At 44.0% G+C, this 26,373-nt stretch overlaps 2 protein-coding genes across 2 annotated transcripts in view; one reads left to right on the top strand and one right to left on the bottom strand.

The window, feature by feature from the left end:
* Positions 1-13,298, bottom strand: part of LOC121542792 (dysbindin-A) — a 41,859-nt gene extending 28,561 nt beyond the window's left edge. Inside the window, exons 1-7 of the mRNA XM_041852333.2 lie at positions 12,924-13,298; positions 11,981-12,034; positions 11,666-11,716; positions 11,440-11,500; positions 11,084-11,216; positions 8,335-8,467; positions 6,836-6,858 (exon numbers count right to left, since the gene is read on the bottom strand). Of these exons, the coding sequence (XP_041708267.1) occupies positions 6,836-6,858; positions 8,335-8,467; positions 11,084-11,216; positions 11,440-11,500; positions 11,666-11,716; positions 11,981-12,034; positions 12,924-12,979 (511 nt within the window). The 5' untranslated portion in view covers positions 12,980-13,298. The remainder of the gene's footprint in view (positions 1-6,835; positions 6,859-8,334; positions 8,468-11,083; positions 11,217-11,439; positions 11,501-11,665; positions 11,717-11,980; positions 12,035-12,923) is intronic.
* A 275-nt stretch (positions 13,299-13,573) lies between these two features.
* The window catches only part of LOC121542366 (E3 ubiquitin-protein ligase MYLIP-A-like), a 32,771-nt gene continuing 19,971 nt past the window's right edge, over positions 13,574-26,373 (top strand). The window contains exons 1-2 of the mRNA XM_041851769.2: positions 13,574-13,770; positions 14,032-14,222. Coding sequence (XP_041707703.1) covers positions 13,684-13,770; positions 14,032-14,222 — 278 coding nt within the window. The 5' untranslated portion in view covers positions 13,574-13,683. The remainder of the gene's footprint in view (positions 13,771-14,031; positions 14,223-26,373) is intronic.

Raw genomic sequence — 26,373 nt, 5'->3', positions numbered from 1 at the left:
GGTTAAAACATGACCACACCCCTTCTGTCTGTGGTTAAAACATGATCACACCCACTGTCTGTGGTTAAAACATGACCACACCCCTTCTGTCTGTGGTTAAAACATGATCACACCCCTTCTGTCTGTGGTTAAAACATGACCACACCCCTTCTGTCTGTGGTTAAAACAAGACCACACCCCTTCTGTCTGTGGTTAAAACATGACCACACCCCTTCTGTCTGTGGTTAAAACATGACCACACCCCTTCTGTCTGCGGTTAAAACATGATCACACCCCTTCTGTCTGTGGTTAAAACATGACCACACCCCTTCTGTCTGTGGTTAAAACATGATCACACCCCTTCTGTCTGTGGTTAAAACATGATCACACCCACTGTCTGTGGTTAAAACATGATCACACCCACTGTCTGTGGTTAAAACATGACCACACCCCTTCTGTCTGTGGTTAAAACATGATCACACCCCTTCTGTCTGTGGTTAAAACATGATCACACCCACTGTCTGTGGTTAAAACATGACCACACCCCTTCTGTCTGTGGTTAAAACATGATCACACCCCTTCTGTCTGTGGTTAAAACATGATCACACCCCTTCTGTCTGTGGTTAAAACATGACCACACCCCTTCTGTCTGTGGTTAAAACATGATCACACCCACTGTCTGTGGTTAAAACATGATCACACCCCTTCTGTCTGTGGTTAAAACATGATCACACCCCTTCTGTCTGTGGTTAAAACATGATCACACCCCTTCTGTCTGTGGTTAAAACATGATCACACCCCTTCTGTCTGTGGTTAAAACATGATCACTTCCCTTCTGTCTGTGGTTAAAACATGATCACACCCCTTCTGTCTGTGGTTAAAATATGATCACACCCCTTCTGTCTGTGGTTAAGATATGATCACACCCCTTCTGTCTGTGGTTAAGACATGATCACACCCACTCTGTCTGTGGTTAAGACATGATCACACTCCTTCTGTCTGTGGTTAAGACATGATCACACCCACTCTGTCTGTGGTTAAGACATGATCACACCCACTCTGTCTGTGGTTAAAATATGATCACACCCCTTCTGTCTGTGGTTAAGATATGATCACACCCCTTCTGTCTGTGGTTAAGACATGATCACACCCACTCTGTCTGTGGTTAAGACATGATCACACTCCTTCTGTCTGTGGTTAAGACATGATCACACCCACTCTGTCTGTGGTTAAGACATGATCACACCCACTCTGTCTGTGGTTAAGACATGATCACACCCACTCTGTCTGTGGTTAAGACATGATCACACCCTTTAGTTTGACCCCCTCACATTAGCTTAGCAGCACACTCTCGCTTTCTACTACAAAAGGCTTTGCTCCTGCAGTACTGGATAAGAAGACACTGCTTCAAGGCTGCATCCCAAATGGCACCCTATTGACCAGGGCCCAGGTCAAAAGTAGTGCACTATATCGGGTAGTGGGTGCTATTTGGGATACAGACACTGCTTCAAGACAGTGTTTAAATCCTGACTAAACAAATCTAAAAGTGTAAAGAACAGACATAAAAAAACATCTCAACATGTATTAAAATGGACGTGTTGTTTACCTTACTTGCTGAAGGGGACAAACTACTGTTCACATCTAATTCCTTTCTTTTTTTAACCCCCAAGGACACCTCCTTGTTGTGACATTATCTCTGTGGTGTATCTAATGTGCTAGATCACTCCAACTAACAATAGCAAGGTGGTGGGGGTGTTCTAAGCAGTTCCCATCCTGGCTACAACAGGAAATGAATGTCATGCATAACGAGGCGTGGAGAATTTCAAGGAAATGTACCCTCAAAGCTAAAATCTTTAAAGTGTCTTCCTGTAATTCAGAACCCACCAGTTTAAAGTATATGTAGATACGAAATAAAAGCCACATATATAAATAACAAAAGCCACATGTATGAATATTTACTATACCGCCTAACATTTCCAGACGAGAATATCCAAAGACAATAACATTTACACAGAGAATATCCAAAGACAATAACATTTCCACAGAGAACAGCCTACCTGTTTAAAAGACCACAACAGAAACACTCATTGATTGCCTTCTATTATTCATATCCTGAGAATGCAACCCTACATAGCAACATCCAATCTCTTTTCTTTTTTTAGTATCACACTAGTAAAGTGGTTATTGAATTGGTCATTCATTATTCATTATAGACACTGGACAGGACTAAGCTTCTAGCATCAAACTCACTGTCAGGCAGGCATTTACAGTGAGGCAGAGCCATCTCTCCTCCCTGACTCTCACTGTGCCTGCCTCCCAAATGGTACCCTGGTCCCTATTTAGTGCACAACCAGGACCCTGGTAGTGCACTAAATAGAGAATAGGGTGGCATTTGGGACGCACCCTGGGAGCCCCTAATCTGCCTCCAACAGGAGAACCTCCTCATGTTTGATTAGACGAGTCACAATTAGCTACTCTGTGAAATACTGTATATACAGTGGGGAAAAAAAGTATTTAGTCAGCCACCAATTGTGCAAGTTCTCCCACTTAAAAAGATGAGAGAGGCCTGTAATTTTCATCATAGGTACACGTCAACTATGACAGACAAAATGAGAAAAAAAAATCCAGAAAATCACATTGTAGGATTTTTCATGAATTTATTTCCAAATTATGGTGGAAAATAAGTATTTGGTCAATAACAAAAGTTTCTCAATACTTTGTTATATACCCTTTGTTGGCAATGACACAGGTCAAACGTTTTCTGTAAGTCTTCACAAGGTTTTCACACACTGTTGCTGGTATTTTGGCCCATTCCTCCATGCAGATCTCCTCTAGTGCAGTGATGTTTTGGGACTGTCGCTGGGCAACACGGACTTTCAACTCCCTCCAAAGATTTTCTATGGGGTTGAGATCTGGAGACTGGCTAGGCCACTCCAGGACCTTGAAATGCTTCTTACGAAGCCACTCCTTCGTTGCCCGGGCGGTGTGTTTGGGATCATTGTCATGCTGAAAGACCCAGCCACGTTTCATCTTCAATGCCCTTGCTGATGGAAGGAGGTTTTCACTCAAAATCTCACGATACATGGCCCCATTCATTCTTTCCTTTACACGGATCAGTCGTCCTGGTCCCTTTGCAGGAAAACAGCCCCAAAGCATGATGTTTCCACCCCCATGCTTCACAGTAGGTATGGTGCTCTTTGGATGCAACTCAGCATTCTTTGTCCTCCAAACACGACGAGTTGAGTTTTTACCAAAAAGTTATATTTTGGTTTCATCTGACCATATAACATTCTCCCAATCCTCTTCTGGATCATCCAAATGCACTCTAGCAAACTTCAGACGGGCCTGGACATGTACTGGCTTAAGCAGGGGGACACGTCTGGCACTGCAGGATTTCAGTCCCTGGCGGTGTAGTGTGTTACTGATGGTAGGCTTTGTTACTTTGGTCCCAGCTCTCTGCAGGTCATTCACTAGGTCCCCCCATGTGGTTCTGGGATTTTTGCTCACCGTTCTTGTGATCATTTTGACCCCACGGGGTGAGATCTTGCGTGGAGCCCCACATCGAGGGAGATTATCAGTGGTCTTGTATGTCTTCCATTTCCTAATAATTGCTCCCACAGTTGTTTTCTTCAAACCAAGCTGCTTACCTATTGCAGATTCAGTCTTCCCAGCCTGGTGCAGGTCTACAATTGTGTTTCTGGTGTCCTTTGACAGCTCTTTGGTGTTGGCCATAGTGAAGTTTGGAGTGTGACTGTTTGAGGTTGTGGACAGGTGTCTTTTATACTGATAACAAGTTCAAACAGGTGCCATTAATACAGGTAACGAGTGGAGGACAGAGGAGCCTCTTCAAGAAGAAGTTACAGGTCTGTGAGAGCCAGAAATCTTGCTTGTTTGTAGGTGAACAAATACTTATTTTCCACCATAATTTGCAAATAATTCATAAAAAATCCTACAATGTGATTTTCTGGATTTTTTTTTCTCAATTTGTCTGTCATAGTTGACATGTACCTATGATGAAAATTACAGGCCTCTCTCATCTTTTTAAGTGGGAGACCTTGCACAATTGGTGGCTGACTAAATACTTTTTTTCCCCACTGTATACTACCGGTCAAAAGTTTTAGAACACCTACTCATTCAAGGGTTTTTCTATATATTTTTTACTATTTTCTACATTGTAGAATAAAAGTGAAGACATCAAAACTATGAAATAACACATCATGTACTACAATCATGTAGTAACCAAAAAACGGTTAAACCAATCAAAATATATTTGAGATTTTTCAAATAGCCACCCTTTGCCTTGATGACAGCTTTGCACACTCTTGGCATTCTCTCAACCAGCTTCATGAGGTAGTCACCTGGAATGCATTTCAATTAACAGGTGTGCCTTCTTAAAAGCTCATTTGTGGAATTTCTTTCCTTCTTAATGCATTTCAGCCAATCAGTTGTGTTGTGACAAGGTAGGGGTGCATACAGAAGATAGCCCTATTTGGTAAAAGACCAAGTCCATATTACGGCAAGAACAGCTCAAATAAGCAAAGAGAAACGACAGTCCATCATTACTTTAAGACATGAAGGTCAGTCAATACGGAACATTTCAAGAACTTTGAATGTTTCTTTAAGTGCAGTCGCAAAAATCATCAAGCACTATGATGAACCTGCCTCTCATGAGGACCGCCACAGGAATGGAAGACCCAGAGTTACCTCTGCTGCAGAGGATAAGTTAATTAGCGTTACCAGCCTCAGAAATTGCAGCCCAAATAAATGCTTCACAGAGTTCAAGTAACAGACACATCTCAACATCAACTGTTAAGAGGAGACTGCGTGAATCAGGCCTTCATGGTCGAATTGCTGCAAAGAAACCACTACTAAAAGGACACCAATAAGAAGAAGAAGAGACCTGCTTGAGCCAAGAAACACGAGCAATGTCCTTTGGTCTGGAGTCCAAATTGGAAATGTTTGGTTCCAACCACCGTGTCTTTGTGAGACGCGGTGTGGGTGAACGGATGATCTCCGCATGTGTGGTTCCCACCGTAAAGCATGGAGGAGGAGGTGTTATGGTGTGGGGGTGCTTTGCTGGTGACACTGTCTGTGAATTATTTAGAATTCAAGGCACACTTAACCAGCATGGCTACCACAGCATTCTGCAGCGATACACCATCCCATCTGGTTTGGGCTTAGTGGGACTATCATTTGTTTTTCAACAGGACAATGACACAACACACCTCCAGGCTGTGTAAGGGCTATTTTACCAAGAAGGAGAGTGATGGAGTGCTGCATCAGATGACCTGGCCTCCACAATCTCCCGACCTCAACCAAAATTAAGATGGTTTGGGATGAGTCGGACCGCAGAGTGAAGGAAAAGCAGCCAACAATTGCTCAGCATATGTGGGAACTCCTTCAAGACTGTTGGAAAAGCATTCCAGGTGAAGCTGGTTGAGAGAATGCCAAGAGTGTGCAAAGCTGTCATCAAGGCAAAGGGTGGCTATTTGAAGAATCTCAAATATAAAATATATTTTGATTTGTTTAACACTTTTTTGGTTACTACATGATTCCATATGTGTTATTTCATAGTTTTGATGTCTTCACTATTATTATACAATGTAGAAAATAGCAAAAATAAAGAAAAACCCTTGAACGAGTAGGTGTTCTAAAACTTCTGACTGGTAGTGTAGCTGTGAAACATATTTTTCCCTGGGGTTTCACATTAAAATGTCATTAAACTAATGAGCATGCACATCAAATATTTTGAGATGTTTAGCAAACCACAGTGATGATGACATTCTCTTTGAAGTCTGCCAGACGGCGTCCCGGTCCAGGACGAGTCACAACGCCACCACACACAAAAACGCTAGACATGTTGAGTTCTGTATTGAATTGATCTGCATCCCATTTTGCTAGAGTGAAAGGCCATTTTAGTTTAGAGGGGATCTTACTGACTGTATAGAATAATGTTATGTTTAGAGGGGATCTTACTGACTGTATAGAATAATGTTATGTTTAGAGGGGATCTTACTGACTGTATAGAATAATGTTATGTTTAGAGGGGATCTTACTGACTGTATAGAATAATGTTATGTTTAGAGGGGATCTTACTGACTGTATAGTATAATGTTATGTTTAGAGGGGATCTTACTGACTGTATAGTATAATGTTACATTTAGAGGGGATCTTACTGACTGTATAGAATAATGTTATGTTTAGAGGGGATCTTACTGACTGTTTAGAATAATGTTATGTTTAGAGGGGATCTTACTGACTGTATAGAATAATGTTATGTTTAGAGGGGATCTTACTGACTGTATAGAATAATGTTATGTTTAGAGGGGATCTTACTGACTGTATAGTATAATGTTATGTTTAGAGGGGATCTTACTGACTGTATAGTATAATGTTACATTTAGAGGGGATCTTACTGACTGTATAGTATAATGTTATGTTTAGAGGGGATCTTACTGACTGTATAGAATAATGTTATGTTTAGAGGGGATCTTACTGACTGTATAGTATAATGTTATGTTTAGAGGGGATCTTACTGACTGTATAGTATAATGTTACGTTTAGAGGGGATCTTACTGACTGTATAGAATAATGTTATGTTTAGAGGGGATCTTACTGACTGTATAGTATAATGTTATGTTTAGAGGGGATCTTACTGACTGTATAGTATAATGTTACGTTTAGAGGGGATCTTACTGACTGTATAGAATAATGTTATGTTTAGAGGGGATCTTACTGACTGTATAGTATAATGTTATGTTTAGAGGGGATCTTACTGACTGTATAGTATAATGTTACGTTTAGAGGGGATCTTACTGACTGTATAGAATAATGTTATGTTTAGAGGGGATCTTACCTTTGAGAGACTCCAGCTCTTTCCTGTGAAAGAAAATAGGAACAACGGTTAGAAGCAGTCTTTTCACTAGTGTCACTGACTCTCTGTGCCAGTTCAGAGTCTTCGTAGCTTATTCCTTTACTGTCTATGAAGACTAAACTGCAGGACCAGAAATAATAATAAGACATTTAAAATTGTAACATGCTTTTCTTTTAATAACAACTGCAAAGTGCTGCTACAGTGAGTCCATAATTACATGATGCTCATTCTAAAGCTTCATTCAGATACAGCAGAGCTCAGCTCCTCTCTCTCTCCAGTCCATACCCTCAGCTGAACAATAACCTCCCATCATCTCTCCTCTCTCTCTCTCTACAGTCTATACCCGCTCTCCAGCTCTCCTCTCCACCAGGTATATGTTCAACCTAGCTCCTCTCTCTCCACCAGGTATATGTTCAACCTAGCTCCTCTCTCTCCACCAGGTATATGTTCAACCTAGCTCCTCTCTCTCCACCAGGTATATGTTCAACCTAGCTCCTCTCTCTCCACCAGGTATATGTTCAACCTAGCTCCTCTCTCTCCACCAGGTATATGTTCAACCTAGCTCCTCTCTCTCCACCAGGTATATGTTCAACCTAGCTCCTCTCTCTCCACCAGGTATATGTTCAACCTAGCTCCTCTCTCTCCACCAGGTATATGTTCAACCTAGCTCCTCTCTCTCCACCAGGTATATGTTCAACCTAGCTCCTCTCTCTCCACCAGGTATATGTTCAACCTAGCTCCTCTCTCTCCACCAGGTATATGTTCAACCTAGCTCCTCTCTCTCCACCAGGTATATGTTCAACCTAGCTCCTCTCTCTCCACCAGGTATATGTTCAACCTAGCTCCTCTCTCTCCAGCTCTCCCTTTGTTACGACTACTGTACACACTGTCCCATACACACAATCAGACTGTATGCAGGATATTCAGACTAATGTACTGTACTCTTTCCCCTCCACAGGTCTGCCCTACCACACATATTCATCACTCACCTACCCTACAGTCTCCTGGGGCGGTTCATCACTCAGCTACCCTGCAGTCTCCTGGGGCGGGCAGAGACTGGCCTCTTCACAGTTTAATTTCAAATGCTGCTGCCAGTTTGTGTTTGTGGAATCTCTCTTGTTAATCACAAGTCAAACCCCAGCCAGCCACAAAGCTGTCAGCTAAGGAATGTTGCTGTTGAACTAAATAGAGAGATCTACCATAACTCATTCTCCGACAACATCTAAAGCCTACGACTATCACAAATGTAATGTTAGTGTTGTTTTGCCTGAGGCGGTATGCTACTATGCTATGATACTGAGGAAACCATCTGGACACAGCACAGTGGTGCATCAAGTGGTGAACCGCTTTTTATATCAGACAATCATTAAGGGATACAAAGTTGGGGGATGGTTGTCAAATTAGTAGCCAGGGCGAGTTACAACCATTTTCAATTGTGCATGTTATTATGTTGTAAAATCCCGAGGTTAGAGAGAACAGACCTCTTCTTCTTCTTGTAGTTCTCCAGCTGCAGGATCTGGTAGTGTCTGAAGCGCTGCTGCTCACACTGACCACACAGGTTCTCCAGGTACATCAGCCGGCTCTCCAGCTCCTCGAAGTCTGCCTCCAGGTGGGCTGTATGTGGCAGAGGAGGAGGGAACATGTTACATTTAGTCATTTTAGTAATCCAGAACGACTTACAGTAGCAATTATGGTTAAGTGCCTTGCTCAAGGGCACGTCGGCAGATTTTTCACCTAGTCTGCTCGGGGATTCAAACCAGCAACCTTTCGGTTACTGGTCAAACGCTTTTTACCGCTAGGCTACCTGACGGAACCGTTGTCATGACAACATCATTGTGAAGCTGTATCTCACTGTTGCGTCTGTCCAACGGCTGCTGGGAGACTGTTGCGTCTGTCCAACGGCTGCTGGGAGACTGTTGCGTCTGTCCAACGGCTGCTGGGAGACTGTTGCGTCTGTCCAACGGCTGCTGGGAGACTGTTGCGTCTGTCCAACGGCTGCTGGGACACTGTTGCGTCTGTCCAACGGCTGCTGGGAGACTGTTGCGTCTGTCCAACGGCTGCTGGGAGACTGTTGCGTCTGTCCAACGGCTGCTGGGACACTGTTGCGTCTGTCCAACGGCTGCTGGGAGACTGTTGCGTCTGTCCAACGGCTGCTGGGAGACTGTTGCGTCTGTCCAACGGCTGCTGGGAGACTGTTGCGTCTGTCCAACGGCTGCTGGGAGACTGTTGCGTCTGTCCAACGGCTGCTGGGAGACTGTTGCGTCTGTCCAACGGCTGCTGGGAGACTGTTGCGTCTCTCCAACGGCTGCTGGGAGACTGTTGCGTCTGTCCAACGGCTGCTGGGAGACTGTTGCGTCTGTCCAACGGCTGCTGGGAGACTGTTGCGTCTGTCCAACGGCTGCTGGGACACTGTTGCGTCTGTCCAACGGCTGCTGGGACACTGTTGCGTCTGTCCAACGGCTGCTGGGAGACTGTTGCGTCTGTCCAACGGCTGCTGGGAGACTGTTGCGTCTGTCCAACGGCTGCTGGGAGACTGTTGCGCCTGTCCAACGGCTGCTGGGAGACTGTTGCGTCTGTCCAACGGCTGCTGGGAGACTGTTGCGTCTGTCCAACGGCTGCTGGGAGACTGATGCCAGAGTCTGTATGACATTTTCATGTGAAAGATTCCAACAAAGTAAGGAACTATTATTTCCAACTTAGCTAATGTACTACACTACTGAAACACCAGTGAACATACAGGGAAACTGTTTGTACTTGGAGCATTATCACTGTCCAAAGTCAAAGGGAAATGTGCCATATTTGAGGCATTATCAGTAACTCTATACAGTGCAGGAACAAATCTTACAAATGTAAATATTCCAGATAAAGTTAAAGATCCCCTGAATTCTACTCAATTTCATTCCATTCCTAAAACACATCTCTCAGTCTGTTCATAGTGGAATTTCCCAAGTGCTCGCTAGAATTCACATCATGTGCAACTCATTGGCTGAGACAGGAGACACCCATTCTAGAATGAAAGAATGAGATTCCTCCGAGTTCTAAACAGTCCAACTACTATCTAACACGGATTACAGCACAACCAGCGATAAACAGTGAGTTAAAATAACCTCCAAATCTATGGGTTGTTTGCTCTAATATCCAGATTTTGGGATCAGCAGGTTTGGGCTCAGTCCCAAATAACACCGTATTCTCTATGTAGTGCACTACTTTTGTCCAGAGCCCTATGAGGAATAGGGAATAGGGTGCCACTTGTGCTGGGCAGGCTCACAGACATCTGGCGAATCAGCAGGAAATCAATGCCATTAGAACACACCTTATGGCCAGTGACAAATCACAGGGCACACTATAACAGAGACAGATTATGATCCTGATGAGCTCTCAGTCACTAACTACTCAAGGAAGGGTAGGAGGGTTCCAGTTACATGATCAGGGTACAATACTAGAAACTATTTAGAAAAGACCAATACATACTGGTATAGTCCGACGCATGGAATACTACAGAAAGTATCAAAGACTATTCTGTGCTGTATGGTATATGATGTAGAGGTAGTCCAAGCTACCTACGGAGGTGGCTTGGGAATCTGATTCTGAAGTCAGATTTGATGTCAGATCTGTCTCCTTACACTATAAAACGTGTGTTGCGTTTCAAACAAGCCGTGTGTAAAAAGGCTCCATCTTTTCCCGTTGTCTCTGTCGTTGCCTACCCACCTCCCCTTCACATTGTTGGCACTAGGAGCTGTTATTACCTCACTGCTAGCTGAAGCTCCACAGGTAACAGGCAGGCCGTGGCAGTCGGTGCCCTACAGTAGCACCGCTCTCTCAAGGTGAACACAGCGCAGCCCGTCATAAACACCTCAGACCTCAACCTACTCCACACAATGGTAACAAAAGCCCAAAATAAAGACTGGCATTGACATTCAGTAAAAGGATATGTGTAAGATCTTCAGCAGCCATTAGGGGGGAATTGTGACCGTTCCACAGAATACATTTCTCTCTACTAGAATATAATATGATCCACTGTGTTGACTGGTCCTAGAGGTTTCCTGGTGCAGTCTACGATACGTAGGCTACGTCCCGACTTTCCACCCTTTTCTCGAAGTGTGCACTTGGTGTAAGCATTGGCTGGAGAGTTTCCACCATTGTAAAATCCATACGAGAAAGAGTGCAAGTACACACTTCAGCAGAAGAGTGAAGAATCAAACCTGAGGCATTGTGATGGTGCACACTCACCGATGCGATTGGTGCATGTCTCCAGGTCTGTGAGGAAGCCTGGGATCTGCTGTAGTTGTTCTTGTAGTTCCACCACTGCTGCTCTTCTCTTCTCCCAGTGGGCAGACAGCATCACCACCTCTCCATCCACTGTCTGAGAGGGAGGGGGAGAGAGAGAGAGAAGAGAGAAGAGAGAGAAGAGAGAGAAGAGAGAGAAGAGAGAGAAGAGAAGACGAGAGAGAGAAGAGAGAGAATGTGAGATGATGGATAGATTGGTTGAAGAGGTTTGATGTTACCCATGTTTCTATGTATTATTATTCTTGATGCAAAATTCAATGTGAGTATAATTAATACATTGTGCTACAGTTCATACATACCTCTCCAGCTTTCGCACAATCTTTAGCTTTTCTGTGGAGCGTCACCCAGGTGTCTTCGTACCTTCGAAACACAATAAACTAATGAAACAAATAAGGCCTTGTGTTTTCTTCCCTTTACATTATGCTACATGTATTCAGACCACTGAGTGTTTCAATGTATGCATCCCAAATGGCACCCTATTCCCTATGCTATCATTTGGACGTATCCAACGAGAGCAACACCTACCGACTTAGCAGTTCCACTCCAGCAGAAAACTGTGGCAGATGTTCATCATGTCTGTTGAGAGACAGGAAATTAGTCATTAAGGGAAAGAGGCTATAAAGAGGAGAAAGGAGAAAGAGAACGTGGATGTAAATGAATGATTTCACAGGCATTCCTGGGCTATACTCATAAAGCCTCAGACTGGAAGTACTGATCAAGCATCAGGTCCTCTCTGTCAATATAGTCTTTATTCATTATGATCTAAAAGGCCAACCTGATATTAGATCATCACTCCAACTCTGAGACACTATGGATACAGACCCTGCTCTCCTTCCTTACCTCTGTTTCTTCTTTACTTTGACCTCCTTTGATTTATCACTCAGAGTCTTCATCCTGAAGTGAAATTATAAAGATGTGAGCAGGTAAAAAAAAAAAATATATATATATATATATGGGACAGCCGTCACAGCAATGTAAATATTCATTGGATGACAGTAGACACTTTGGGTCTGTCCTAAATGGCACCACATTCCCTATATAATGCACTAATTTCTATTCTATAATATTCTACTGTATCTTAGTCCATGCTGCTCTGTCATTGCTTGTCCATATATGTATATATTCTTAAATTCCATTCCTTACTTAGATTTATGTGTATTGGGTATATGTTGTGAAATTGTTAGATATGATAAATGACTGCACTGTCGGCGCTAGAAGCACAAGCATTTCGCTACACCCGCAATAACATCTGCTAAACACGTGTATGTGACAAATACAATTTGATTTGATTTGAAGTAGTGCACTATATAGGGAATAGGTTGCCATAAATATTGCTTGAGACTTTTTCTGCTTCAGACCTCCGGCATCAGGCTCCAGTCCAGTATGTTCTGTCTCGCTCACTACCATCACATGATGGTCAGCTGAACGTAATCAACTTAGCTAGCTGTAGCTAGCTAGCTAACTGTATCAATAAGCTTTGGCAGCTTCTAAATTGAAATTCATGGTTTTCATTTACTGCCAGCCTGGGTGTCTTTTGCCAGTGTTTTGTGTTTAGTAGCTAGCTATGCAAAACTTGTTCGATGGTTTCGTCCCACACATAGTTACATCCAGCTAGATAGCCTTTCAACCATGCTGGCAGAGAGGGAGAAACTAACGTAGCTAACTAACTAATTAACGTAGCTAGTTTTTTAAATGGCTAATACAGTAATGTCAGAACAGGCAGGGTCACAAGACATAGGGCCACGAATGAAGCATTAGCTATAAAAGTAACTTTAATACAAACCCCGTTGTGAAATCTTGCTGCACCGTCTGCAACCTCTCTTTGAAATTCTCAAACATCTTCCTGGTTTCTTCCAAGCAGCAAATACGTTGTTTGTCGTCGCATTAACTGTATTAGCTAGCTTCTTTGTGAGTATTCCTAAAGTGCCATGTCAATGTTCAGATTGTATGCATCTATAAGTAGCTATAAGCTAAAGTCGGATAGATGGCTGTAGTTTGGTCTTTGCTCAGCTGTTTTCCTGACTCAGTCAAGTGTCAACATGCAATCCGGTTGTTGAGCGGAATCACGGTTGCGCAGCATTCTTTCACATAGAAAACAGGAAGCCTTTCATTAGGCATCATTTTTTTTGTACATCAAAATGTTACAAAAACAAATGTCACAATATTTTGAGGAGAAAATTATTGTGAGTTTACATTAATATTTGTGTGTGTGTAGCATGGCTTCTAAAAACCGCTTTTGTATGAATTAACAGGTAACTTGATTAGAACGAACAACCCAGTAGGTGGCGACAAAAACCTTGTTTACGTCTGTGTATTTGCACTGATTGGTTGTTGAGAAGTTTGCTGAATGAAGGGGGCGGTGCTTCATTCACCCTCGAAGTCATATAAAACCCCCCCAGTTGTGTTTTTGCACACGGTCTGATCGGCCCGTGGGCTTGCAGCAGGACTGTTAAGTTTGAATGTTGGATTTCTGTAAGATAAGAAGAGCATCAATAGATTTAACTACTATAGGATAACTATTCAAAACATACAGAGAAACAAAAATGCTTTGCCATATAACGCTCCCGGACGCGGTGGTGATGGAGCTGGATGTTGATTCGAAGGCAAATGGAGAGGACTGCTTACACAAGGTACATTTATTAGAATTGAAATTGAACCATGCTAAATCTATTTTATTGCATGTTGTCAGTGTCTCTGTGTTGGGGTTGCAAATTAATGCAGTTTTAACCATTTTGATTTCTGTAAACATTTGGGGAATTTGAATAAAAGTAAACTTACTTGTAACAATGTAACAACAGTGTAGTACTTGTAACATTGTATTTAATTACCAGACTTGATGGGGTATTGACTTCTTTAGTGAAGTGGTTTTTTTCTATTGTTTTGACGCACAGGTCTGTCGGAAACTGGGAATAATAGAGGTGGATTACTTTGGGCTCCAGTTCAGCGGAAGCAAAGGGGAGAGTTTGTGGTTGAACCTGAGGAACAGGATCTCACAACAGATGGATAACCTGGCTCCCTGCAGACTGAAGCTCCGAGTCAAGTTCTTTGTAGAACCCCATCTCACCCTGCAAGAACAGACAAGGTATGTTTACTGTGCACTCTATACGGGACCTATTTGGAGTAAGGCACTCTGCCTATTGTAGCTAATGGTACTGCAAACATTAGATGTAAAGGTAGGTCATGTCTTTTTTAAATGCAATAAGATTACCAAAATGTAGTGACAGAACAGATTGGATCAGATAAAATCGAGTTACAACCCTGCTATTTCGGTCAACTTGTAATCTTTCAGCCCATAGAGTCAGGGGGATGTTTGACCCCCCCGTATGCAAACAGTGGCAGGAGACGCATCGGCAGCGAGTTAGTTACCCTGCATGCATTGAACTGTGTGATCAGCTAACTCTAGCGCTAACCTGTAATGTCTACCTACACCTGTTGTATTCGGCGCGTGTGGCAAATACAATTTGATTTGATTTGATCAGCAAGCTGTAACGCTAACCTACATGTCCCTGGCCAGTCAATGTGCTCTATGGGCTTTGTTCCAGTGTATAACGTGTGTGTATAATGTGACTCAGGATACGTCCCAAACGGCCCCCTTTTCTCTTTATAGCGCACTACTTTTGATCATATTCCTATGGGTGCAGTAGGGTTGTGTCCCGATCTCTCTATCCATATCTCAAAGTGTGCACTTTGCACACTCCCCGGTGTTGAGCGATTAGTGCTTTTTGAGGTCTGTTAAAAAAAAAAAGAAGCACGGTTTCGATTATTTGGGATGAATGCAGAATAAAAGGTCCATTGGTGGTAGTGACTGCCCATTACTGCTGATCACCTATTATCCATTTATTCACATTACTTTACTTTAATATTAATATTTCAGTTGTTGTGTATATTCCATTTGTTTTATTTGATGACTTTATTATTTAATTCCATGTCATCTCATCTCTAGAGCTCCTCCCTATGCTGTCTGACAAAATCATTATTTTAGTCTTCAAAGTAAATAAGGCATACTTTTATGACTGCTGAAAACCAACTATCAATCACTTAGATCATGTATTTTCAGGTAGAGATACCTCACTAAGCAACAGCTGCTCTCTATATCCCCTCACGATCGCGCATTCTTCTGCCTCTTCTGTAGCAGGCGTAAAAGAAACGCACAGACCGGACAAGTAGATGCTCAATGGATTATGGTCATTGTAGTTAATTACCACGTTTGATGCGCTAAACTATGTAGAATATTGGCCTGTTGGAAACTACAACTCCCTACCACATCGCACAGTTCAGGCTTGATCTGATTTATCTCTAGAGAAACTGTGCAATGTGCGCATTGAGCTCACAAAAAAAAAAAAAATGTAATTCAAATAATTGAACTGACGTCGGTCAATTAGTTGTTTAAAAACCGAAAAATAACCAATATTTAGGTTAATCGCTCAGCACTACATCATGGTCAAAGATGGGACCGAGAGAATGAAAAACAGCTTCTATCTCAAGGCCATCAGACTGTTAAATAGCCATCACTAGCACATCAGAGGCTGCTGCTGCCTTTTACGTTTTAGTCAGTTAGCAGACGCTCTTATCCAGAGCGACTTACAGTTAGTGAGCACATACATTTTTCATACTGGCCCCCCGTGGAAATCGAACCCACAACCCTGGCGTTGCAAGCGCCATGCTCTACCAACTGAGCTACACTGGCCACTTTAAGAAATGGAACACTAGTCACTTTAATAATGTTTACATATCTTGCATTACTCATCTCATATGTATATACTGTATTCTATAATATTCTACTGTATCTTAGTCCATGCCGCTCTGTCATTGCTTGTCCATATATGTATTATTAAATTCCATTCCTTACTTAGATTTGTGTGTATTGGGTATGTGTTGTGAAATTGTTAGATATTACTTGTTAGATATTACTGCACTGTCGGAGCTAGAAGCACAAGCATTTCGCTACACCCGCAATAACATCTGCTAAACACGTGTATGTGACAAATAACATTTGATTTGATTTGGATTTAAAAGCATTGGATTAGCTGGAGGGAGTTTCCACCTTTGTGAAATACATGATGGGATGTGTGTAAGGGCACAATTCAGGGGAAGGGCGTAGAATTGGGACCCAGCCAGACTGACCGGAAGAGTCTGGGCTTGTCCTCTTTTTACAGATGCCCTGCATTGGCATTGGCAAGTCAATCTGACGGGGAGCATCGAGCTCACATATGGCACTAGCATACAGTACTATACCAGCCAGCCAGGGTACCTACAGTACTATACCAGACAGGGTACCTACAGTACTATACCAGACAGGGTACCTACAGTATAAACCAGCCAGCCAGGGTACCTACAGTACTATACCAGCCAGCCAGGGTACCTACAGTACTATACCAGCCAGACAGGGTACCTACAGTACTATACCAGCCAGACAGGGTACCTACAGTACTATACCAGCCAGACAGGGTACCTACAGTACTATACCAGCCAGACAGGGTACCTACAGTACTATACCAGCCAGCCAGGGTACCTACAGTACTATACCAGCCAGGGTACCTACAGTACTATACCAGCCAGACAGGGTACCTACAGTACTATACCAGCCAGGGTACCTACAGTACTATACCAGACAGCCAGGGTACCTACAGTACTATACCAGCCAGCCAGGGTACCTACAGTACTATACCAGCCAGACAGGGTACCTACAGTACTATACCAGACAGACAGGGTACCTACAGTACTATACCAGCCAGACAGGGTACCTACAGTACTATACCAGCCAGCCAGGGTACCTACAGTACTATACCAGCCAGCCAGGGTACCTACAGTACTATACCAGCCAGGGTACCTACAGTACTATACCAGCCAGGGTACCTACAGTACTATACCAGCCAGACAGGGTACCTACAGTACTATACCAGACAGCCAGGGTACCTACAGTACTATACCAGCCAGACAGGGTACCTACAGTACTATACCAGACAGGGTACCTACAGTACTATACCAGCCAGACAGGGTACCTACAGTACTATACCAGCCAGCCAGGGTACCTACAGTACTATACCAGCCAGCCAGGGTACCTACAGTACTATACCTGCCAGCCAGGGTACCTACAGTACTATACCAGCCAGACAGGGTACCTACAGTACTATACCAGACAGCCAGGGTACCTACAGTACTATACCAGCCAGACAGGGTACCTAGAGTACTATACCAGCCAGACAGGGTACCTACAGTACTATACCAGCCAGGGTACCTACAATACTATACCAGACAGCCAGGGTACCTACAGTACTATACCAGACAGCCAGGGTACCTACAGTACTATACCAGCCAGGGTACCTACAGTACTATACCTGCCAGCCAGGGTACCTACAGTACTATACCAGCCAGGGTACCTACAGTACTATACCTGCCAGCCAGGGTACCTACAGTACTATACCAGACAGCCAGGGTACCTACAGTACTATACCAGCCAGACAGGGTACCTACAGTACTATACCAGACAGCCAGGGTACCTACAGTACTATACCAGACAGCCAGGGTACCTACAGTACTATACCAGACAGCCAGGGTACCTACAGTACTATACTAGACAGCCAGGGTACCTACAGTACTATACCAGACAGCCAGGGTACCTACAGTACTATACCAGACAGCCAGGGTACCTACAGTACTATACCAGACAGGGTACCTACAGCACTATACCAGACAGCCAGGGTACCTACAGTACTATACCAGCCAGACAGGGTACCTACAGTACTATACCAGACAGCCAGGGTACCTACAGTACTATACCAGCCAGACAGGGTACCTAGAGTACTATACCAGACAGCCAGGGTACCTACAGTACTATACCAGACAGCCAGGGTACCTACAGTACTATACCAGCCAGCCAGGGTACCTACAGTACTATACCAGACAGACAGGGTACCTACAGTACTATACCTGCCAGCCAGGGTACCTACAGTACTATACCAGCCAGCCAGGGTACCTACAGTACTATACCAGCCAGGGTACCTACAGTACTATACCAGACAGGGTACCTACAGTACTATACCAGCCAGACAGGGTACCTACAGTACTATACCAGACAGCCAGGGTACCTACAGTACTATACCAGACAGCCAGGGTACCTACAGTACTATACCAGACAGCCAGGGTACCTACAGTACTATACCAGACAGCCAGGGTACCTACAGTACTATACCAGCCAGCCAGGGTACCTACAGTACTATACCAGCCAGCCAGGGTACCTACAGTACTATACCAGACAGCCAGGGTACCTACAGTACTATACCAGACAGCCAGGGTACCTACAGTACTATACCAGCCAGGGTACCTACAGTACTATACCAGACAGCCAGGGTACCTACAGTACTATACCAGACAGCCAGGGTACCTACAGTACTATACCAGCCAGCCAAGGTACCTACAGTACTATACCAGCCAGACAGGGTACCTACAGTACTATACCAGACAGACAGGGTACCTACAGTACTATACCAGACAGGGTACCTACAGTACTATACCAGCCAGACAGGGTACCTACAGTACTATACCTGCCAGGGTACCTACAGTACTATACCAGACAGGGTACCTACAGTACTATACCAGCCAGACAGGGTACCTACAGTACTATACCAGACAGGGTACCTACAGTACTATACCAGCCAGGGTACCTACAGTACTATACCAGCCAGCCAGGGTACCTACAGTACTATACCAGACAGGATACCTACAGTACTATACCAGACAGGGTACCTACAGTACTATACCAGCCAGACAGGGTACCTACAGTACTATACCTGACAGGATACCTACAGTACTATACCAGCCAGGGTACCTACAGTACTATACCAGACAGCCAGGGTACCTACAGTACTATACCAGCCAGACAGGGTACCTACAGTACTATACCAGCCAGACAGGGTACCTACAGTACTATACCAGCCAGACAGGGTACCTACAGTACTATACCAGACAGGGTACCTACAGTACTATACCAGCCAGACAGGGTACCTACAGTACTATACCAGACAGGGTACCTACAGTACTATACCTGACAGGATACCTACAGTACTATACCAGCCAGGGTACCTACAGTACTATACCAGCCAGACAGGGTACCTACAGTACTATACCAGCCAGACAGGGTACCTACAGTACTATACCAGCCAGGGTACCTACAGTACTATACCAGCCAGCCAGGGTACCTACAGTACTATACCAGCCAGCCAGGGTACCTACAGTACTATACCAGCCAGCCAGGGTACCTACAGTACTATACCAGACAGCCAGGGTACCTACAGTACTATACCAGACAGCCAGGGTACCTACAGTACTATACAAGACAGCCAGGGTACCTACAGTACTATACCAGCCAGACAGGGTACCTACAGTACTATACCAGCCAGACAGGTTACCTACAGTACTATACCAGCCAGGGTACCTACAGTACTATACCAGACAGGGTACCTACAGTACTATACCAGACAGGGTACCTACAGTACTATACCAGCCAGACAGGGTACCTACAGTACTATACCAGACAGGGTACTTACAGTACTATACCAGCCAGCCAGGGTACCTACAGTACTATACCAGACAGGGTACCTACAGTACTATACCAGACAGGGTACCTACAGTACTATACCAGCCAGACAGGGTACCTACAGTACTATACCAGACAGGGTACCTACAGTACTATACCAGACAGGGTACTTACAGTACTATACCAGCCAGCCAGGGTACCTACAGTACTATACCAGCCAGGGTACCTACAGTACTATACCAGCCAGACAGGGTACCTACAGTACTATACCAGCCAGACAGGGTACCTACAGTACTATACCAGCCAGACAGGGTACCTACAGTACTATACCAGACAGACAGGGTACTACTAGAGCCTAGTGTATTTTCTTCAATAACAAAATAATTGCAAAAAAAACAAGTAGCCTACTACTAGAGCATAGCTTCACATGACTGCCAACCAGGTCTCACAGACAGGCAGACAGAGAGCTGCCAGTTTGGTTTGCCCTGGAGTGCCCTGACGCCATGTATCGACTGACAAGACAAACAGAGGGGTCTGGAGTGTGTTGCCATGAAGGGGAGTAGCCTGACAACCATCCACATGGCTCCTGCCAAACACCACGCCCACTATCGTTTCCTCTAACGTGTGGAGCGATCGATAGAGCAGCAGAATTACATTCAGGATGAGTCCTCAGGCTAGAACAGGAGACTACTGTATCTAACTTTTATTTGATCTGTCCGGTTTCTCCTCATCACTCCATTACCGACTAGCTATATTGATTTGAGACTTCCAGTATGTAATCTCCACTGAGACTGGGTTGGTTGGTCATAAGGGATGGGGATGATGTAATTATGAGGTGTGTGTTTGGACTGTGTTCACTCCAGAAATGAGGTCAGGGGTCAGACAGCAGAATCATGGGCAGGGGTTTGTAACCAGGAGACGGACAGAAAAGTCAGTCGAATGTTGCTTTTAAAGTCAACTCCTGAAACTAGTGCCAATACAGCCATTCAAAGTGAAAGGAAGTTCACAAGCACTCCAACATCAGTTTAGAGTTGAGGCACAAGCTGCATGCGACCCACAGTCCTTTGGGAGGATTTTGCTGCTGTGCTCCAACAGTTTTAGAATGTCCCTCATAGCTTGGCCCTGAGCCAAGTGCTGTCAGAGGGTTACTTTAACACACTAGACTGTTTCTACAGGAGGATACTGCAGTCAGTCTGAGAGAGTTACTTCAACACGCTAGACTGTTTCTACAGGAGGATATTGCAGTCAGTCTGAGAGAGTTACTTTAACACACTAGACTGTTTCTACAGGAGGATACTGCAGTCAGTCTGAGAGAGTTACTTTAACACTCTGGACTGTTTCTACAGGAGGATACTGCAGTCAGTCTGAGAGAGTTACTTTAACACTCTGGACTGTTTCTACAGGAGGATACTGCAGTCAGTCTGAGAGAGTTACTTTAACACTCTGGACTGTTTCTACAGGAGGATACTGCAGTCAGTCTGAGAGAGTTACTTCAACACGCTAGACTGTTTCTACAGGAGGATACTGAAGTCAGTCTGAGAGAGTTACTTTAACACACTAGACTGTTGCTACAGGAGGATACTGCAGTCAGTCTGAGAGAGTTACTTCAACACGCTAGACTGTTTCTACAGGAGGATACTTGGACAGAATGACAGTGTTGAATGAAATCTTTAAATTCCACACTGACAGCCCATGTGTAGGCTAACTAGTTTGGTCTTGAGAGAAGACAGTCAGTCACACTATGTATAGTATCTACAGCAGGCTATGTCTGTACTATTGACACAGCTGACATGGCATATCTGAAATGCTGAACTTCAGAAAAGACACATTGCATAACTGACAGGTGTGGGAAAGTATGTCTGAAACCTTAACCTAACCAGTAAATCAACTTCTCCGGCGAAACAGAGGATTGAGAAAGTCAATTTAACGGAAAATGCCCAATGCTCTTAATCTTCCATCATAGCCTAAATCCTGTAATCTTCGTGGAAATTAATATAATTTCTTAACAATGTACAATAGGACTACGTAGATAAATAATTTAATTCTCAGCCTGACACAGGCAAATACACCTAATGGTAGTATACATGGGCTAATATACAGGCATGTAGGTGGCAAGATTAGAAAGTGTCAATGATTTAAAAAAATATATATATAACAAAAAAATAGTTTTTGTCACGTTCACCAGATGGATGCAGTGAAATGTGTTGAGGGTCAGCCATAGTAGTACGGCGCCCCTGAGGTATATTAGGGTTAAGTGCCTTGCTCAAGCATACGTCGACAGATATTTCACACTGACAGATGGGTCAACACCGCTTTGGTGTGTTCTCAGCCTTTGCTTGAGTAGGGGTTGACAAGAGGAAACACTGCAAACGATGGAACATGAACCATGTATCGCAGATAACAACAAAGTATAGGCTTTCACCCCCCCAAAAAAAAAATGTGAACTCAAAATTTGCTAAATATAGTGCTACTAAATCACTCAGCCTTCAGATTATTCCTAAAGTAAAAGAACGCACGTTGTGAATCATAATTCATAACTCGTTAAAAAAAAAAAATTCAACAGGAGGCTTATGTAAGTTGTCTCTAAGCACGTGCTCTGCAGGCCCAAAAAGAGTTGCGCAAACAAGAGAGGGAGAGGCCCTCTCTGTCAGCAGTCCACATGCAGCTCCACACTCACTGACAATGAGAGCCATGCATCCTGTGGGCTTAGCATGCAAAGTCCCACACATCCACCCACCCCTGGAACTGGCCTCCCTCCACACTGGACTGAGGCTTCCTTGTCCCTGTCCCTGCCAATGCTGCCTGATTTGTCACTGTCCAGAGAAACACCCTCCCAGTCTCTGGCTGGCTGAGAGTGAGAACACACTGTACTAGCCTTTGTTAATCCAAGCAGGCATCCTTCCTGTTGGCTACGGCTGGGAGCCCCACTAGCTACAGCCACACACACACACACACACACTGCTTTATCACACTGTACTGCAGACAAGCTGTTTAAATAGGATCTTCTGGTGATAAAACCTTGCAGGGCAGAGTTCATATACCAAGAGTTCAGGAGAGCATTCAGTACTTCAACTGTACTACAGCTGCGAGGAACCATGGGAGAATGTATTGTTGAGAGTTGGTGGTTTCCATTTAAAATTCATAACGAGTAAGCATCAATCTTGTTTTAATAAGACTGCTCAAGCAAAGTAAAACCATTTGACAAAACAGTTGCTACAGTGTGTTTCTGACAGTCACTCCTGTACCTACAGTGGCTTGTCTCTGACAGTCACTCCTGTACCTACAGTGGCTTGTCTCTGACAGTCACTCCTGCACCTACAGTGGCTTGTCTCTGACAGTCACTCCTGCACCTACAGTGGCTTGTCTCCGACAGTCAGTCCTGTACCTACAGTGGCTTGTCTCTGACAATCAGTCCTGTACCTACAGTGGCTTGTTTCTGACAGTCACTCCTGTACCTACAGTGGCTTGTCTCTGACAGTCAGTCCTGTACCTACAGTGGCTTGTCTCCGACAGTCACTCCTGTACCTACTCTATAATATCAAAGGAGTGCCTTTTTTAAACTGTCTATCATTATTATCAGATATAATAAATAGGTGTCTGGAGTCTTGCAGAATGTGATGTGAGTAGTGGGTATTCATATACCCACTGTAGATTCATATACCCACTGTAGATTCATATACCCACTGTAGATTCATATACCCACTGTAGGCTACCTACTGTAGATTCATATACCCACTGTAGATTCATATACCCACTGTAGGCTACCTACTGTAGATTCATATACCCACTGTAGATTCATATACCCACTGTAGGCTACCTACTGTAGATTCATATACCCACTGTAGATTCATATACCCACTGTAGGCTACCTACTGTAGATTCATATACCCACTGTAGATTCATATACCCACTGTAGGCTACCCACTGTTGATTCATATACCCACTGTATATTCATATACCCACTGTAGGCTACCCACTGTAGATTCATATACCCACTGTAGATTAATATACCCACTGTAGGCTACCCACTGTAGATTCATATACCCACTGTAGATTCATATACCCACTGTAGGCTACCTACTGTAGATTCATGTACCCACTGTAGATTAATATACCCACTGTAGATTCATATACCCACTGTAGGCTACCCACTGTAGATTCATGTACCCACTGTAGATTCATATACCCACTGTAGATTAATATACCCACTGTAGGCAACCTACTGTAGATTCATATACCCACTGTAGATTCATATACCCACTGTAGGCTACCTACTGTAGATTCATATACCCACTGTAGATTCATATACCCACTGTAGGCTACCCACTGTAGATTCATATACCCACTGTAGGCTACCTACTGTAGATTCATATACCCACTGTAGATTCATATACCCACTGTAGATTCATATACCCACTGTAGATTCATATACCCACTGTAGATTCATATACCCACTGTAGGCTACCTACTGCAGATTCATATACCCACTGTAGGCTACCCACTGTAGATTCATATACCCACTGTAGGCTACCTACTGTAGATTCATGTACCCACTGTAGATTCATGTACCCACTGTAGATTCATATACCCACTGTAGATTCATGTACCCACTGTAGGCTACCTCCTGCAGATTCATATACCCACTGTAGATTAATATACCCGCTGTAGATTCATATACCCACTCTAGGCTACCTACTGTAGATTCATATACCCACTGTAGATTCATATACCCACTGTAGATTCATATACCCACTGTAGGCTACCTACTGCAGATTCATATACCCACTGTAGATTCATATACCCACTGTAGATTAATGTACCCACTGTAGGCTACCCACTGTAGATTAATATACCCACTGTAGATTAATGTACCCACTGTAGATTAACATACCCACTGTAGGCTACCCACTGTAGATTAATATACCCACTGTAGATTAATGTACCCACTGTAGATTAATATACCCACTGTAGGCTACCCACTGTAGATTCATATACCCACTGTAGATTCATATACCCACTGTAGGCTACCTACTGTAGATTAATATACCCACTGTAGATTCATCAACCCACTGTAGGCTACCTACTGTAGATGCATTGCAGCAGGTATGTGGATATGTAGCCTAATCTCAGCACCCAGAACCAAATCAGCTACTGGATGTTAATGTTATGGCTGTGGCGAGAGACCAGTGGATATCTGATGTTAATGTTATGGCTGTGATGAGAGACCAGTGGATATCTAATGTTATGGCTGTGACGAGAGACCAGTGGATATCTGATGTTAACTAACACTGCTGTTACACCTGTCACACCACTAACACTGCTGTTACACCTGTTACACCACTAACACTGCTGTTACACCTGTCACACCACTAACACTGCTGTCACACCACTAACACTGCTGTCACACCACTAACACTGCTGTCACACCACTAACACTACTGTCACACCACTAACACTGCTGTCACGCCACTAACACTGCTGTCACGCCACTAACACTGCTGTTACGCCACTAACACTACTGTCACACCACTAACACTGCTGTTACGCCACTAACACTACTGTCACACCACTAACACTACTGTCACACCACTAACGCCACTAACACTGCTGTTACACCTGTCACACCACTAACACTGCTGTCACACCACTAACACTACTGTCACACCACTAACGCCACTAACACTGCTGTTACACCTGTCACACCACTAACACTGCTGTCACACCACTAACACTGCTGTCACACCACTAACACTGCTGTCACACCACTAACACTACTGTCACACCACTAACACTGCTGTTACACCTGTTACACCACTAACACTGCTGTTACACCACTAACACTGCTGTTACACCACTAACACTGCTGTTACACCACTAACACCACTAACACTGCTGTTACACCTGTTACACCACTAACACTGCTGTTACACCTGTCACACCACTAACACTGCTGTCACACCACTAACACTGCTGTCACACCACTAACACTACTGTCACGCCACTAACACTGCTGTCACGCCACTAACACTGCTGTCACACCACTAACACTGCTGTCACACCACTAACACTGCTGTTACACCACTAACACTGCTGTTACACCACTAACACTGCTGTTACGCCACTAACACTACTGTTACGCCACTAACACTGCTGTCACGCCACTAACACTGCTGTCACGCCACTAACACTGCTGTCACGCCACTAACACTGCTATTACGCCACTAACACTACTGTCACACCACTAACACTGCTGTCACACCACTAACACTGCTGTCACACCACTAACACTACTGTCACACCACTAACACTGCTGTTACGCCACTAACACTGCTGTCACACCACTAACACTGCTGTTACGCCACTAACACTACTGTCACACCACTAACACTACGGTCACACCACTAACGCCACTAACACTGCTGTTACACCTGTCACACCACTAACACTGCTGTCACACCACTAACACTGCTGTCACACCACTAACACTGCTGTTATACCTGTTACACCACTAACACTGCTGTTACACCACTAACACTGCTGTTACAACACTAACACCACTAACACTGCTGTTACACCTGTTACACCACTAACACTGCTGTTACACCTGTCACACCACTAACACTGCTGTCACACCACTAACACTGCTGTCACACCACTAACACTGCTGTCACACCACTAACACTGCTGTCACACCACT

Source organism: Coregonus clupeaformis, chromosome 28 (genome assembly GCF_020615455.1).
Source record: "Coregonus clupeaformis isolate EN_2021a chromosome 28, ASM2061545v1, whole genome shotgun sequence".
Lineage (NCBI taxonomy): Eukaryota > Metazoa > Chordata > Actinopteri > Salmoniformes > Salmonidae > Coregonus > Coregonus clupeaformis.
Note: the sequence above shows the minus strand (reverse complement) of the source record. Positions and strands in the feature narration are given on the sequence as shown.